Below are 15,283 nucleotides of genomic sequence, written 5' to 3'. Positions count from 1 at the left end.
TCCCCTCACCATTTGACTGTGAAATGTCCTGTTTCTGTTTTAATTTGCCGGAATTTAAGGCCTTAGAACTGATCTTCATTCATCCCTTGGCGGCTTTATAAAGGCAATGGTAGCAATCTGAATAACAAAAGTTACTATTTTGAGCTGTCGTTTGTTCTTGGGCATTTGGCTTTTTATCTTTGGCAGAAAAGATGACGGAAGTTAAGGGATTTGTTTTCAGTTGGGTGATAGAGAATCATGCATAGGGTCTTCATCCTAGATTACAAGTTTTAGCTTTCTTCATCCAGGATCTGGTTGGAAAAACAGGGAAGGGTGAAGTGTATATTTATTACTACTGAGTAGAGAAGGGAACAGATTTGAAAGGCTGGAATCCAAAATGTGTGGTCTGTGACTGAATGTAATAAAATGTAATGCTGCTGTCATTTTGTTAGTGTGAAAGTGTTGAGTGTAGCTTCATGCATTTCCATCATTGTTAATTTCATGATATGAACATACCTTCATGCATGGTCTGTTTTTGTGTCTTCATAGCAAGCTTCAAATTTCCTTTTTAATTTAAAAAAGAAATTCAAACCTACCTTTAAAATATCCACAGGTACAGTGGGAGTTATGTATTGGGGGCAAACGTTCTCATTCACAAGCAAAATTTCACTGGCTGTTTTTTCTTTTCTTTTCTTTTCTTTTTTTGTTTTGTTTCAGGACTTGATTTCATTGGGGTTGAGGGGTCAAATTATCCCCGAAAATTTGAGACTGCTCCTGGTATGATACATCCAGATGCCTAACTGCCCCGAATATTTTTATAGATTTTTATTAACTGAAATATCTGTGGATATGTTATTTTTCTGTCTTTCTGCTTTTTCTCTTTCTGCCTTTTTTCTCTCATTTTCTGTGTCCATTTTTCCTTTTTAAAATTTTCTTCATTTAATGAATATTTGAGATTTGCATTGATTGTGCTTTCTGCTGATAAAATGGAAACCGTAATCTCGTTGTTCAGAGCGTATCCATTCTTACTGTTCTTTAATGCTTTCTCAGCATAGCCCTATCCTTGCCTCTTGCTTAGCCATGATCAGTCTGAAATAAGAAAGTAACAAACAGGCACCTATGTTCTTCCTTTCCATCCTAATTGCAGTCACCAGAGTACAAAAAAAATTTGCATTGAGAGCCTAGGTTAAAAGGCTTTTCAGGTCACTTTCAACTCTAGGGACCTGGATTTTGGATTCTGTTTAACCAGGGTGAGGATGGATGTCAGTTGGGAGGAAGAGTGGTATCACCAGAGAGAGAAAAGACTGGCTTTTAACTTGTCTAGGTTGAAATTGGACTTTAGTTGGTTTTGAAAACATTGTCATTATTAAGTGGTTTGGAATATCCCAGCTCTGGTTTTAATATGATCCTGGAAAGTCACTACAATGAACATATTTTCTTTTAGGAAATAAAAGCTTTTTCATTATTAAATGTTAAGAAGAAATTCAGATGTGTTTTGTAGGTGTTAGGATATTTCCTTTCAGTGGCAATGAAATAATCTGAATGCTAAACTTCCATTCTATTATTCTTGAAGAATTGTTCTCCATTGAAGAGAAGGCTTCAAGAGTTATTCAATATATATTGTTGTTCTAGAAAAGAAGAGTATTCTAGCCCCTTCCACAGACAGGTTCTTCTTTCTTTCTTTGGTTAAATGGAAGAATCCTGGGTGCAACAGAAACTCTCATGCAAAATTCCTTAAGAAAGGGCATTTTCCCTTTCTAATGAAATATGTACACATGAAGTGAAAAGAGAGGAATGAGAGGGTGGTTTATTGCTTACAAACCTCTCCTGTAGAGACCCTTTCCCATCTTGGGTATTACCAACGTGAGGAGAGTACATACCTCTGTTGTCTCTGGTGTGACCTTGGCAGGACAGAGTACACATTCTATTCTGTATGACTAGGATTAGGATGATAGCTATCATTCACCTTTGATTTTTCAGTCTTGTACAGTGTCTTCGAAAGAAAATAGATCTATACAAGGCTTTTCCTTACAGTTAATGTCTAGTTAAAACAATAAAGTCTGTAAACTTGACTGTTGTTGAATTTGCTATGTTTTTTGTTTTTTTTTAAATTCCAATCCAGTAGCAGGTAGTTCTCAGTGCCCTTGGTTTGGATTTCAAGCCCTTCCTTCTTTACTGCCCTTGCACTAACAATCATGTAGCATCCATATGTTCCTCTTTCATTGCTACCACCATCTCTCTTCAGACTGCTTGCAGTTTTGTCTTACACCAGATAAATAAGTCTAGCTTGTGTGTTCTGGTTTAAATTGGCTACTTCCATTTCATTGACTCCTTGGCTAAGTCAGAGGGCTGAGGGCCTTAAAGAGATTGCCTAGAGCATTGGTATGTGTTTTTGTTTGTTTGTTTGTTTTTTGTTTTTTGTTTTTTGTTTTGTTGCTATTGCAGCTGTGTAACAAAAACTGAAAGCATCTGTGAAATCGTAATCTTATTAAAACCCAGGTTCTCTGAGGTATCCTTTTCTAAGGGGTCTTTTCCTCCTTCTGAAGCCCAAGAATCCCTTCTGATTACTAAATTCTGGTCATGCTTTTGGCTGCCAAAAATGTTAATACATTGATGTTTTCTACACGTGTTTTATAATGGCATATAAAATTATATCACTATTTTTCTTTTATTCCCAGGTGCATGGAGGACTGCAACAGAGGAATGGGGAACTGAAGATTGGAACGAAGATGTAGGTATTCCCAGGTCATTCCTCACTACTGCCTTCTATCCCTAAGTGGTATGTAGGGATAGTAAGTGGGTATGTTTCTGCCTCTCAAAATGCACTCTTAAGATTCTGACCCAAAACTTTTACATCCAAAATAGTGTTCTGAGCCAGAACATTTCACATTGTTATGTGAAGGAGACTGGGCATGAACAGGACTCTGGAACCACACTGTGGAAAGGGCAAGTGCACTTGTGTAAGTCCAATACCTGATTGTCAGATTTATCTCAGGAAGAGATGGTGGTTGGGTAGGGCACCAGAAATGGAGTTAGGCAGGTAGTGCATTGAGTAACAACTGCTGTTGGCACAGATATAGAGAATAACTCCACTTGGAACTATTCCATTATTTGGTTGGCATTTAAGTATTTCAGGTTTGGTCGTGTAATTGGCTTGGATGTGGATACAATGTGAGAGTTTCAGTGTCAAATCCTCAAGCTTAAAATTTGGTTGTACTTTATTACGTGAAGTCCAACTTTGTAATTGTAAATGACATCAATATGTATAGGCTTGGCCACCTGAAAGCTTGACTCAGCTTTGAAACCTTATAGATAGCTGGCACATAAACAAGCTCTGTGAATTCACTAGAGTAGTATCTGATTAAAACAACCTTGTTGATTCCTGGTTCCACTTAAATTTTTGCTGTATGTTATGGTTTTCCATGAACGTGTATGAACTCTCATTTTAGCCTTTTTTAATCTGCTTTTCTGTGTTCGTGAATATTCAGACAAGACAGTTCTTGTGGTAAAAGGGAATGACGTGTTAAAACTGTTTTAGTTGCTAGGCATTGGTTTTTAAAACTTCAGGTGCATCAGCATTGGAGAATTATTTTTCTCTGTTTTAGCTGAGTTAGACTACCTTGTGAATATGGGCAAATATAGCTACTTCCTGATATTGGCTTGTCTGTTTAAGCAGCTTTCAGATCATTCTATTTGGGGAGATGGATTCCCTGTTTGCAGAGGAGAGGATTTTAATCAAAAAGTAAAACAGAACTTGAGTTATTTCCTACTATTGCTTACCTATTTCATCTGTTTTACAGTGGAGAGACTAGGTGTAATGAAGACCATATTAAGGCAAAAATTGGATCTAGTTAAAATTATCCCTGAAAAGACCTTAACTCACCAACACTTAGACACTTACTGCTCAAAAGCCAAACATTAAGTTCTTTTATTTCTCTCTCTGTTTTGCCTGTGGTCTATCTTCCTCTCTTTGGGGGTGGGGGGAAATGGAGATAAAATGAAGTTTGGGTAGAGGCTGGGGTCTGGGAACTGTAATGGAAAAATAAACAAAGAAGTTCTCTCTCTCTCTTTTTTCTCCCCATTCTCTAGCATGTATATTGACCTTCCTGTTAAGTTCAGTATGCGTATCATGTGACTTCCCTATATTTTATTGGGTTTCTAGGTTCTCATTCCTCTTTGGGTAAAATCATTGCACATATAGAAGAGGTCTTGGAAGGTCAATCCATTCAGGATTCCTTGGGGTAGATAGTTTTCTCTTCTTAAAGGTTTTTCTTTTTCTTGATGTTGAATTTCCCTTACCTGTGCCAGATTTCTTACTATATAGCCTTCCTGATAAACCAGGAGTGATTAATTTCTGTCTTCCAGCTCTCTGAGACCAAGATCTTCACTGCCTCTAATGTGTCTTCAGTGCCTCTGCCTGCGGAGAATGTGACAATCACCGCTGGTCAGAGGTAAGTGTGTGGTAAAATGCACTCTCTTATCCCAGAGGGACCGACTGAGATAGCTGTAAGAAAGAGTGGCACTGGACCTTTACAAACTCCTACGGTATTGGTAATAACAATAATTACATCACATTAGGTTGTGATAGATTTAAGAGTTGATATTATTTAATCTATTGAATGGAAGTCTATATGTTAAAATTTTTAGCTGCTTTCCTGCAAAATAGCCTTCTAATTATATAGATCAACCTGTCAGCCACACTGGTATTGATTAAGACTTAGTACAATATAATTGTCTTGTAGTAAATCAGGTAAAGAGTAGCTGAAAGTAGAAATGTTTTTATTTATTTTTGCATTCTGCAGAACTGTTCAATAGCTTCTTCTCTTCATTTATATTAATGATCTTTGCTGAGCCCTCCAAGTGTAGTGGTCATGTTTTTTTTTCTAGGATCATCAGGATCCAGCCAATGACTTTTTAAAACTTGAACCTAGGTATTAGAGTCAGTGGTGTGAGATGCTCTTCAGAGACTATTTTTATCCCCCAGGGGCCCCTTGATTGCTTCTAGAGCTAGGCATATGGTAGCTTTCAGAAAGACTAAAAGGGAAGTGTGATAGAAATAGGATGTTGGGGTGTCACAACTAGAAATAACTTTAGAAATTTTATAAAATTTGAAGAAGAAAAAAAAAAAAAAACCACAAAACCCTCTGTGTTCTAAAGCCACTTGAAGATTCCAACATTACAGTATACAGTTTTATATCTTAGATATTGGTAAAGATGGTTATTCAGTTTTAAAAGGCATGAGAAAAATATTTCTGAGTTTTGACCTAATTGTCAAGCTGCCATATTAAAACTAACATTTGGTAATTCATTGATTAACATTTTCACTAAAATAAAAATTTAAATAACCATTGTTGGCAGCAGTGGAACTTACATAGATACTATAATGGCTCTTATGCATCATTTTTTTTTTTTTTTTTTTTTTTTTGGTAAATTAAGCATTTTAAGGCTTTGTGTTTCTGGAGTCAGAAGAAGCACTTGTAAGTGACTTTATTTTGATCTAACCATAGTTGTAGGTGTTGGGAAATCCCAGAATATTCAGTCTATTCATCAAAATCCCTTCCCTTCCATACTAGAATTGACCTTGCTGTTCTGTTGGGGAAGACACCATCTTCAATGGAGAATGATTCATCTAATCTGGATCCATCTCAGGCTCCTTCTCTTGCCCAGCCTCTGGTGTTCAGTAACTCGAAGCAGAGTGCCATATCACAGCCTGCTTCAGGGAACACGTTTTCTCATCACAGTATGGTAAGTGGGAAACTTGGTTTATCCTAATCAAACCTTCCTATTCCCCCCACCACACACACACAATTATATTCCTTCCAAGGATAGTTGGAGATTTGGGGCAGAGGAGAAACATCCTCTTTTGTCCTCCTTATTAGCCTTGGATGTAGAGATGTTGAGTTAGGTAGTAAGGGATATCTCTAAGGGAGGACTTAGCTTTGAACAGACTGAATCGTCTTACACAAATGATTTATTATTACTGAATACCCATTGTGAACACTGTTTGGTGTTTCTCTTGAAGAAGGAAAATCAGTGGCATCAAGTTGTCAACAAATGTTAATCCTTTTGCAATCCTAATTAAACCTGGGGGCTGGGGGTTGTAGCAGTTTATTTCATGATGGAGCAGAAATTGCCATATATATTTACTTGAACAGACATTTCTAGACCAGGCTTCCAAACACTTGGGATCCTCCCAAATCTACCACTTGCACAGCTATTTCTCTGTCTTTACCTGGGGATGAGAATGCTTGCTCTTCCAATCTTACAGGGCTTTAGGAAGATAAATAAGATAATGGATACAGGCTATACAGATGTGGTGGTGATAGTGTTATTGATAACCTAGAGCACTTATAATATGTGACTTGTTGATTCAGAACATTTTTTAAAAATCCATTAACTACAGCAAAGGAATCATTTAAGCTAAAGAAATAATGCAAGGACCAATTTTCATATAGTTAGTAAATCCTAAGAAGTACTGCTTTTTCTTTTTTTCCTCTTTGCTTTTCCTTTCCTGTCTGTCTTTATTTTTTGGTGGAGGGATACTGTAGTGTAAGAGGTAAGAGACCATGCGTGTGCATATACTTTTATTTTCCCAGTAGTAGAAGGGTTATAGTTAAGTATTTTAACTAGAAAACTGCTGAGCTTGTCTCTTATCCACAATTCTGTCCATTTTTAACTATTGTCTTAAGACAGCTTGTGTGTTCATTTAATGTTAATTTGGTGGTTGATGTTCTGCCATGCATGATTGGTGACAAGCAGAAAAGACTGGGGAGAAGGAAAAGGGTGGAAAGTACTGGGATTAAAAAGAAAAAGAAACAAAATGGGACAGAGGTAAGAAGGTGTAAGGAAGATCAGGGAGTAACTACCAACCCCTAAGACATGACTGGAAAATGTAGTTAAGTGCTCTTTGTCTCTTTTAACTGCTTTCTTAATGTCTGGAGTTGTGAAGATTCGCAACCAAATTCCAATTCTGGTGTCAAAAAATATTCTCAACATATACTTCTGCTTTACCTTATCATTCTCCTTAATGTGTGCCATGTGATATGTTAAACTAAATACTCTTCTGTTCGTTCTTGTCACCTGTATTAATCAGTATGCTGTTTAATGTAGTTTCTTTTCCAGTGAGAACAAATGTTAGAGGTTTAATTTCCCTTAAAATGTAATTTAATAATATAGGAGTTCCTCTGTTTATTTTCATGTATAATACATTAACATTAGATAATGTTTTTCATCTTTATTACATCTTTATGTAATGTTTGTAATATAATACTTTATAAAATAAAATGGATTTAATACTTTGCCCTTGCATAATATTTGATAATCATTGGCTGTGTGAGATCATCTCTCTGCCACCATCCCTTGCTTTTGGCCAAACTTTTGGTGGTTTTTGTTGTTTAATCCTGTGATAGAAACTAAAGTGGAGGAAAAGGTCTTAACTTGAGTTGGACAAGAATGGTTTTGAATAAGAAAGCATTGCTTGATAATGATATTGATACTGATGATGATACAGTTAAATGAGTATTCAAGGAAGACTAGGTAAAGTATTCTTCCTTGGAGGTTTTTCTGAATAGTGGCTCATCTGGACTAGGCTGACAGCTTTACTTGGTACTGGTAAATGGGGAGAAACCTCAAAACACATTCAGTAAATTTTGCTTGGTAATCAATCAGTGATTACTCTATAGAACTTGGATATACACAGAAAATACAATCAAATCATATTGATTCATTTGATTATCTTGTGCAGAAGTTGGGACAGCTCTTTAACTTCTCTTTGCCTCTATTCTAGAGTTACTAGTAGCATTAAGGTGAGGTTCTAGTTAGTTGTTTTGGTTCTTTTGAGTTGTTTAGTGGAAGGGGAAAGACTTTAGCGGCTAAAGTAAAACTTTTTTATCAATTCCATATGAATTAAATAATCACATATTGGTTGGTTTAAAATTTTATAGAGGAAAAATCCTCCAGTCATTAGAATTTTATCCCTGCAAAGGAGGAGGGAAGAAGAGATGGTAATGTTATAGGTCTTAATGGCTCTTATTTTTTTGAGTGCTTACCATTTGCTAGGCACATGTTAAGTACTTTACATGCATTATTTATTTAATCTTCTTACAACTTTATGAGGTATTAACTTTTATTACTATTTTCAGATGAGGGAACTAAGGCACAGAGAGATTAAAAATAATTTTTCCAAGGTTACACAGCCAGGATATGAATCTAGACAGTGTAACTCCATAGCTTATGTTCTAATGGGCTATGCTATATACTCAATCTGGTAACACTCTTTACTTTTCTGATCTCTACTGACTCTCACCCTGGTTAAGAGTCTTTGTTAGTAACTGAACAAGACTACTGACTGTAGATTTCTCTAATCTCTGTGTTGATCTACAGGTGAGCATGTTAGGGAAAGGATTTGGTGATGTTGGTGAAGCTAAAGGTGGCAGCACCACAGGCTCCCAGTTCTTGGAGCAATTCAAGACTGCTCAGGCCCTGGCTCAGTTGGCAGCTCAGCATTCTCAATCTGGAAGCACTACCACCTCCTCTTGGGACATGGGCTCGACCACACAGTCCCCATCGCTGGTGCAGTATGGTGAGGATGGACAGTGACTTGAATTCTTTCAGCATTACTGTTTTGAGGCTGCCAAAAGTAGGGAGTAGAGAATGGGTCCTGAAGAGAGGAGATGGGCAGCCAACTGGTTAGTTTTCCATACTGGTTTTCCCTACCCGGACAAGCTCACTCCAAAAACTTGGGGAATAATAAAAATTTGAAGTTGTATTTCTCTCTCATCAAATTTAGCCAGACACATAGATGCACTCTTCTGTTGACTTGGGGATTTTTTTTTAGTTCTCCCTAGATGTATCTTCAGCGTTTGAAAATAATATATAGGCATATCTTGGAGATACTGAGAGCTTGGTTCCAGACCTCCTTAATGAAATTAGTCAAATGAATTTTTTGGTTTCCCAGTGCATATAAAAGGTATGTTAAAAAAAAATTAAAAGTTAAAAAAGTTATGTTATACATACTGTAAGTATGCACTCTAAATGTGCAATAGCATTATGTCTAAAAAATCAATGTACATACCCTAATTAAAATGTGACACAGAGACTGAAGTAAGCATATGCTGTTGAAAAAATGGTGCTGATAGACTTGCTCAACACAGGGTTGCCAGAAACTTTTCAATTTGTGAAAAATTGCATTATCTGCAAAGCACAGTAAAGCAAAGCACAGTAAGATGAGGTATGCCTGTATTGCTTTCGGAAGGGTTCTTGGTTTTGGCCATCTTAAGACCTTTACTTACAACATGGGCATTTCATAGATTGCTATCTTACCTAGGCAGGATAATGGTGTCGATTTGATTAGGCTCCACTTAGGAACAAGTATAACCCAAAATTGTTACCTGTAGGAATGAGATTAAGTCCTATAAGAGGACCTCATTCTTGAGTGCCTAGTTCATGTTTATAGAGCAGTATAAATAGCATTTCATCAGCACTTCTTGCCTCACACATATTTGGTTTCCTCTTGTAGATTTGAAGAACCCAAATGATTCAACAGCACACAGCCCCTTTACAAAGCGCCAGGCCTTTACCCCATCTTCCACCATGATGGAGGTGTTCCTTCAGGAGAAGCCACCTGCAGTGGCTACATCCACAGCTGCACCTCCACCCCCCTCTTCTCCTCTGCCAAGCAAATCCACCTCGGCTCCACAGATGTCTCCTGGATCTTCAGACAACCAGTCCTCCAGCCCTCAGCCAGCTCAGCAAAAACTGAAACAGCAGAAGAAAAAAGCCTCCTTGACTTCAAAGGTACTTGAGTTTTAGGTAGATGCAGTCTTAATGCAAAGGGTGTGGGATTTGGGGAATTGAGAATTTGTGAGAGTAAGGTTAGAAATATGAAGGGAAATTGTTTCATTAGTCTACAGTAAGGTTAAACTGATATTTTCTCTTCTGCTTCACCTTTCTCCTTACAGATTCCTGCTTTGGCTGTGGAGATGCCTGGGTCAGCAGATATCTCAGGGCTAAACCTACAGTTTGGGGCATTGCAGTTTGGGTCAGAGCCTGTCCTTTCTGATTACGAGTCCACCCCCACCACGAGCGCCTCTTCAAGCCAGGCTCCAAGTAGCCTGTATACCAGCACGGCCAGGTAATGAAAACATCAGCTATAAGACCTCTTTTATTTGTTTATCACTTTTTCTAAGTCTCTTGCTGATTCCTAGAACTCTGGAGAGGTTAAGCCTCTGACCAGGTGAGGGAAAAGTATCCAGGTATTTTGTTGAGTATTAAAATGTTATTAGGATTATCTGTAACTCTAAACAGATAGAAATATACCTTTTAGGTACTTCTAGAATGTGAGATATATAATGTACTTCTAACAGAGAGTATTGTGGTATGTGACACAGCTGAAAATGCTGTTGTGTTTTCTTTCCGCCCTTTGGTGTGGGACTTATGCCTGAGAAGGGTGTAACTTTGATTTCCTAGGAAGGAAGTATAGCAATAATGTATTTACGCTAGTAAAAAGAAACCTTACTGGTAAACATTTTCTTACTTCCTATGGTAGCTATCAAGGAAGGCCATCTTAAGCAACAAAGTCCTGGAGGAATTTCAGGGGATTAGGCTGTTTTTTTCAAGCCTTAGAATTTAAAAATACAGACATCTAGTCTCTAGCCTAGACCTGGTGAATTGTAATTGCCACCATGGCATTTGAATTTTTTAAAGCTCATCTCAGGAGAGTTCCACCATTAATCTTAAATCTAATAGGCTTCTCTGTTGAGCTTGGAGTTCAGAATTCTTCAAAACTAGTATGAACACAAGATGACTCCTGTGTTTAGCGTTCATGTTTTGACGTATAGAAGGGACCTGGAGTAGTGTATCCTTTCAACTGGATTCTTTTTTCCTTATGATTTTATAATGTAGGGGAACAAAAGGTGTTTCTTTTCCTTTAATGGTTGAAGGTGTTTTTAAACTCCTTTCTTAATTCAGACCCCTGGCTCTATAGGATGTGGAAATTCCTACTTTTGTCAGGAGAAAATTGTAGCAGTTTCTTTTATTTGTTGCTGGAGAAGTTGTTTCTGATTGTAATCAACTTACTCTAGTGAGTAGACCTCCAAAGTTTCCCCAGTATAGGTAGATCTGCTTTATTTTGTTTCTCTTAGATGTTTCTTCTCTTTATTCTCCACAGTGAATCTTCATCCACAATTTCATCTAACCAGAGTCAGGAGTCCGGTTATCAGAGTGGCCCAATTCAGTCAACAACCTATACCTCCCAAAATAGTGCTCAGGGCCCACTGTATGAACAGAGATCCACACAGACTCGGCGGTACCCCAGCTCCATCTCTTCGTCACCCCAAAAGGACCTGACTCAGGCAAAGGTAGTGGCTCTGTGAGCCCCTAGGCATTGGTTAGGAGAACAGTGGGCAGAATTCCTTAGGTATTTGTGTTGTACTTTTCGGCAAATGCTGCTAAGAAACCTTGGAGTGCTGATTGGGAAGCTCCCGAAAGTAAATTTCTGTGGTTGGTGAAATAAAAGTTCTTTACAGCAAGCTTGGAGGCTCAGGGCCAGAAAACCACTCTCTTTGCACTAAAGAAACATTGTTTCTGGTAGACCCAGTCTCAAGTACCTATCCTCTCTTCTTGGAAGATGTGATTGCTAGACTTCTGGGTGCATATCAGTAGACCTCACCTTGCTATGTCTTGGCTTGGTGAGGGGGACAGCATATGCCAGAGGAGATGTGGAGTGACTGCCAGATGCAGCCAGCAGCATGGGTGGTTTGGCTGAACTGTCTCACTCCCACAGTCTACCGCAAGTATCACTGGGTTTGGACTTTGGGCCTTTCCTGCATCTATTTTGGGTTTGGGATGTCTTCAGCAGATTGGGCTGCGTCCCTTCAGTGGCCTTGGGTCATACAGGTTTGGTCTATCTTGTTTTTGTTTATAAATTTTGTAATTATGTCTGTTCCATTGGATAGTTCACAATTAATCCTTTGCGTAACTTACAGAATTTCTCTCTGAAAGGTTTGTTGACCGAAATTGAGCCAAGTCATTGCTAACTTGCATCATTCACTTGAGTTTTTCTGTTTCTTATACCAGAATGGCTTTGGTTCTGTGCAGACCACGCAGTTACAGACCACACAATCTGTTGAAGGTGAGTGTTCTGGCCTTTTCCTCCTCCGTCTATATTTTTCTGTTTCTTAGATGTAATGAAAAGAGCTCTGGCTCAAAGATAAGAACATCTGGTTACAGTCTTACCTTGGTTTTTACCTTGCTGCTTAATCTCAAACCACCCTAAGTTTCAAATTCTCTCAAAACAGTGATCATTCCATTGATTCCCTTCATTTAACAAATGAGAACAGTGTTGTGAAATTCTTGGAATTTTCTTAAACACAGTGGGTCCATTATTCAATAATCCCCTCTTGTCTTTAGGGCAGCCTAGGACTATAGCCACCTCTTCACTTTTCTTACAAATACCCCTTTATTTTGATGAGCTGAATTTTTTTTCTTCATTTCCAGGTGCTACAGGCTCTGCAGTGAAATCTGACTCACCTTCCACTTCTAGCATCCCCCCTCTCAGTGAAGCAGTATCTGCAGCTTCCTTACTGACAACAACCAATCAGCACTCATCTTCCTTGGGTGGCTTGAGCCATAGTGAGGAAATTCCAAATACTACCACCACACCACACAGCAGGTGATTTTGGGTGAAGGTGGAGATTGGGGTTGGTGAGTAGCAATAACAGAACTCTCTGGTTCTGTCTTATTCTCTCTGCTTGACAGAGGTCACATTAGCCCTGCTTTTGTCATAAGTAGGTGACCTAAAAGTTGTGGGAAGTGAAGGCAGAGGAGGCTTGTCTTCTATTTTCAATATCCACATTTGGCTTTTACTACTCACTACACTGGCTGGCCATATGTTTACCATATGATCTCAAGCCTCCTTGGTCCCATATTCTGCTTTTTTTTCCTTACCTGTGTTCTTCACTGAAGATCCAGGTGAGGTAGATACCATAGCACTATGGCTAATGTCAGACTCATTCTTTACAGCACGTTATCTACTCAGCAGAATACCCTTTCATCGTCAACATCTTCTGGGCGCACTTCGACATCCACTCTTTTGGTAAGAGTAATGCTGGAAGAAGCGGAGGGTGGTTTACTTATACTTAGTAACTTTCCAATGAAGGATTCTCCCAAGAGAGGATTCTTGAAAAGTTCTTCATGAGTTGGCAAAATGATAATTGATCTGAGATCATGGGAAAGGAGCAAAAGGATATTGGGAAACCAAGAGAAGCAGAAAAATCCAGGAGTAGAGTTCTGGGCCATTCTTAAATCCCTGAAAGTGGCTTTTCTTTCTTTTTTTATCTGAATTTTTTTTCCCTGAAGATGGGTGGGCCTTTGTATGCTGTAATAAATTATGCAAGCACATACCTTTCTAACTGGTATAGCCTTTCCTTATTCCTTGGTCTGGGGTATGTGAAACATGAATCCTGAAAATAGTCAGTGTCTGAACATCCTTATGAAAGTAGAGGCCAGGTGAGAGCTTTTGGTCAAAAAATTAATTTTACTGTTGTAATTGATAACTGTGATATTTCGCTGACATTATAAAGGAAGGCAAATAACTTAAAGGAGACCTATTTTGGGCAAATAGGTCAGGTTTGTCAGGATCCTGGGGCAGGTAGAGGCTTTCTTTTCTTCGGAGCCTCTCTTTTCTCAGGTAACACTGTTTCAGGTTTAAAATAATTAGAATTTAAACTTTTTCCTAGCCCATGAACTGGTCTCTTAGGATAAGCTAGTGAAGAAAAGTTTGTGAGAGAAGACTAGGTTATCATTCAGATCTCAACTATTAACAGTCCACTGACTAGCTATTTTACTCTCAGAGACCTTGTTTGTCCTTATCCCTCTGCTGCCTTCCACAACAGGATGATGATAATGTGAAGTGTGGGTCTGCTATTATCCTTGCTAGATGAATCTTGAGAAATGTGTAGCTGGAGACTACTTAGTAATGCCTTCTAACTAGTTTGGCAGAGGGTCTCCTGGTACCTTTTTATTTGGGAAGTTGCCATAATGATAAATTAACCAACCGAAGGAGTTATTTTTCCTGACGTGATGGTAATTGCTGTTTCCTTCTTCTCTCTTCCATTCCCTCCCCCCTTTTGAAGCACACAAGTGTGGAGAGTGAGGCGAATCTCCATTCTTCCTCCAGCACTTTCTCCACCTCATCTAGCACAGTCTCCGCACCTCCCCCAGTGGTCAGTGTCTCCTCCAGTCTCAATAGTGGCAGTAGCCTTGGACTCAGCCTAGGGAGCAACTCTACCGTCACAGCCTCGACTCGAAGCTCAGTTGCTACAACTTCAGGTAGCCCTGCATAGAAGGTGGATGGTATTCTTCTGGGGTGGAGGAAAGAAGTATATACTGTTGTATAATTTCCCTTTCAGGAAAAGCTCCTCCCAACCTCCCTCCTGGGGTCCCGCCGTTGTTGCCTAATCCATATATTATGGCTCCAGGGCTGTTACATGCCTACCCGGTAAGTAGGACTGAAGGATCTTCTCCAAAAGATGAGGGTTGTGTGGCTAATCTTTTTATAGCTCCGGCTTCAGCTGGAAGAGTACAATTAAAATACAGAATAAATGAGTGACTGCCAAGTAAGCAAACAGGTTTTTGTTTCTACTTAAAATGTGTGTGTGTGTGTGTGTGTGTGTATTGTGGTAACATATATCCACACAAAATTTCCCGTTTAACCCTCTCATGTGTACAATTCAGTTATAGTAATTACATTCATAATATTGTGATGCCATCACCACTGTCCATTACCAAAACTTTTTCATCTCCTGAAACAGAAACTCTGTACCCTTTAAACAATAACTCTCCATTCCCTGCCACATACCCCACCCCTGAAGCCTGTAATCTATGTTTCTGTCACTATGAATTTGCATATTCCAGGTATTTCTAGTAAGCGGACTATAAATTATTTTTCTTCTTGTGTCTGTCTGGCTTATTTCACTCAACATGATGGCTTCAAGATTCATCCAGGTTGTAGAACATATCAGAACTTCAATTCTTTTTATGGTTGAGTAATATTCCATCGTGTGAATATACTACATTTTGTTTATCCATTCATCTGTTGAGGGACACTTGGGTTGCTTCCACCTTTTGGCTATTGTAAATAATGCTATAAACATTGGTGTGCAAATATCTGTTCAAGTCCCTGAGCAAACAGGTTTTTAATGTTGGTGGTTTGGGGGGAAATAGCACTTTTTAGAGAGGAAGAACTAAACTGAGGCTATGCCCTTCACTGTGTATCTCTTCTATGTGAAACCCAAAATCTGTACCT

At 38.7% G+C, this 15,283-nt stretch overlaps 1 protein-coding gene and 1 non-coding gene across 15 annotated transcripts in view; both read left to right on the top strand.

Moving 5' to 3' along the window:
* The window catches only part of UBAP2L (ubiquitin associated protein 2 like), a 40,941-nt gene that overhangs the window by 14,242 nt on the left and 11,416 nt on the right, over window positions 1–15,283 (top strand). For 10 of the 14 annotated variants that reach the window (XM_037825881.1, XM_037825880.1, XM_037825879.1 and 7 more), the window contains exons 9-20: window positions 2,658–2,710; window positions 4,345–4,430; window positions 5,553–5,724; window positions 8,362–8,560; window positions 9,497–9,774; window positions 9,939–10,111; window positions 11,147–11,336; window positions 12,055–12,109; window positions 12,475–12,649; window positions 13,000–13,072; window positions 14,112–14,307; window positions 14,388–14,476. In XM_037825881.1, coding sequence (XP_037681809.1) covers window positions 2,658–2,710; window positions 4,345–4,430; window positions 5,553–5,724; window positions 8,362–8,560; window positions 9,497–9,774; window positions 9,939–10,111; window positions 11,147–11,336; window positions 12,055–12,109; window positions 12,475–12,649; window positions 13,000–13,072; window positions 14,112–14,307; window positions 14,388–14,476 — 1,739 coding nt within the window. Of the gene's footprint in view, window positions 1–696; window positions 757–2,657; window positions 2,711–4,344; window positions 4,431–5,552; window positions 5,725–8,361; window positions 8,561–9,496; window positions 9,775–9,938; window positions 10,112–11,146; window positions 11,337–12,054; window positions 12,110–12,474; window positions 12,650–12,999; window positions 13,073–14,111; window positions 14,308–14,387; window positions 14,477–15,283 lie in introns of all 14 variants that reach the window. The other 4 variants (XM_037825872.1, XM_037825871.1, XM_037825870.1 and 1 more) reach the window with 1 other exon arrangement.
* Window positions 11,627–11,763, top strand: LOC119528375. Its single transcript, XR_005215679.1, has one exon. It is a non-coding gene; the product is annotated as a small nucleolar RNA SNORA58 (small nucleolar RNA).

Source organism: Choloepus didactylus, chromosome 2 (genome assembly GCF_015220235.1).
Source record: "Choloepus didactylus isolate mChoDid1 chromosome 2, mChoDid1.pri, whole genome shotgun sequence".
Lineage (NCBI taxonomy): Eukaryota > Metazoa > Chordata > Mammalia > Pilosa > Megalonychidae > Choloepus > Choloepus didactylus.
Note: the sequence above shows the minus strand (reverse complement) of the source record. Positions and strands in the feature narration are given on the sequence as shown.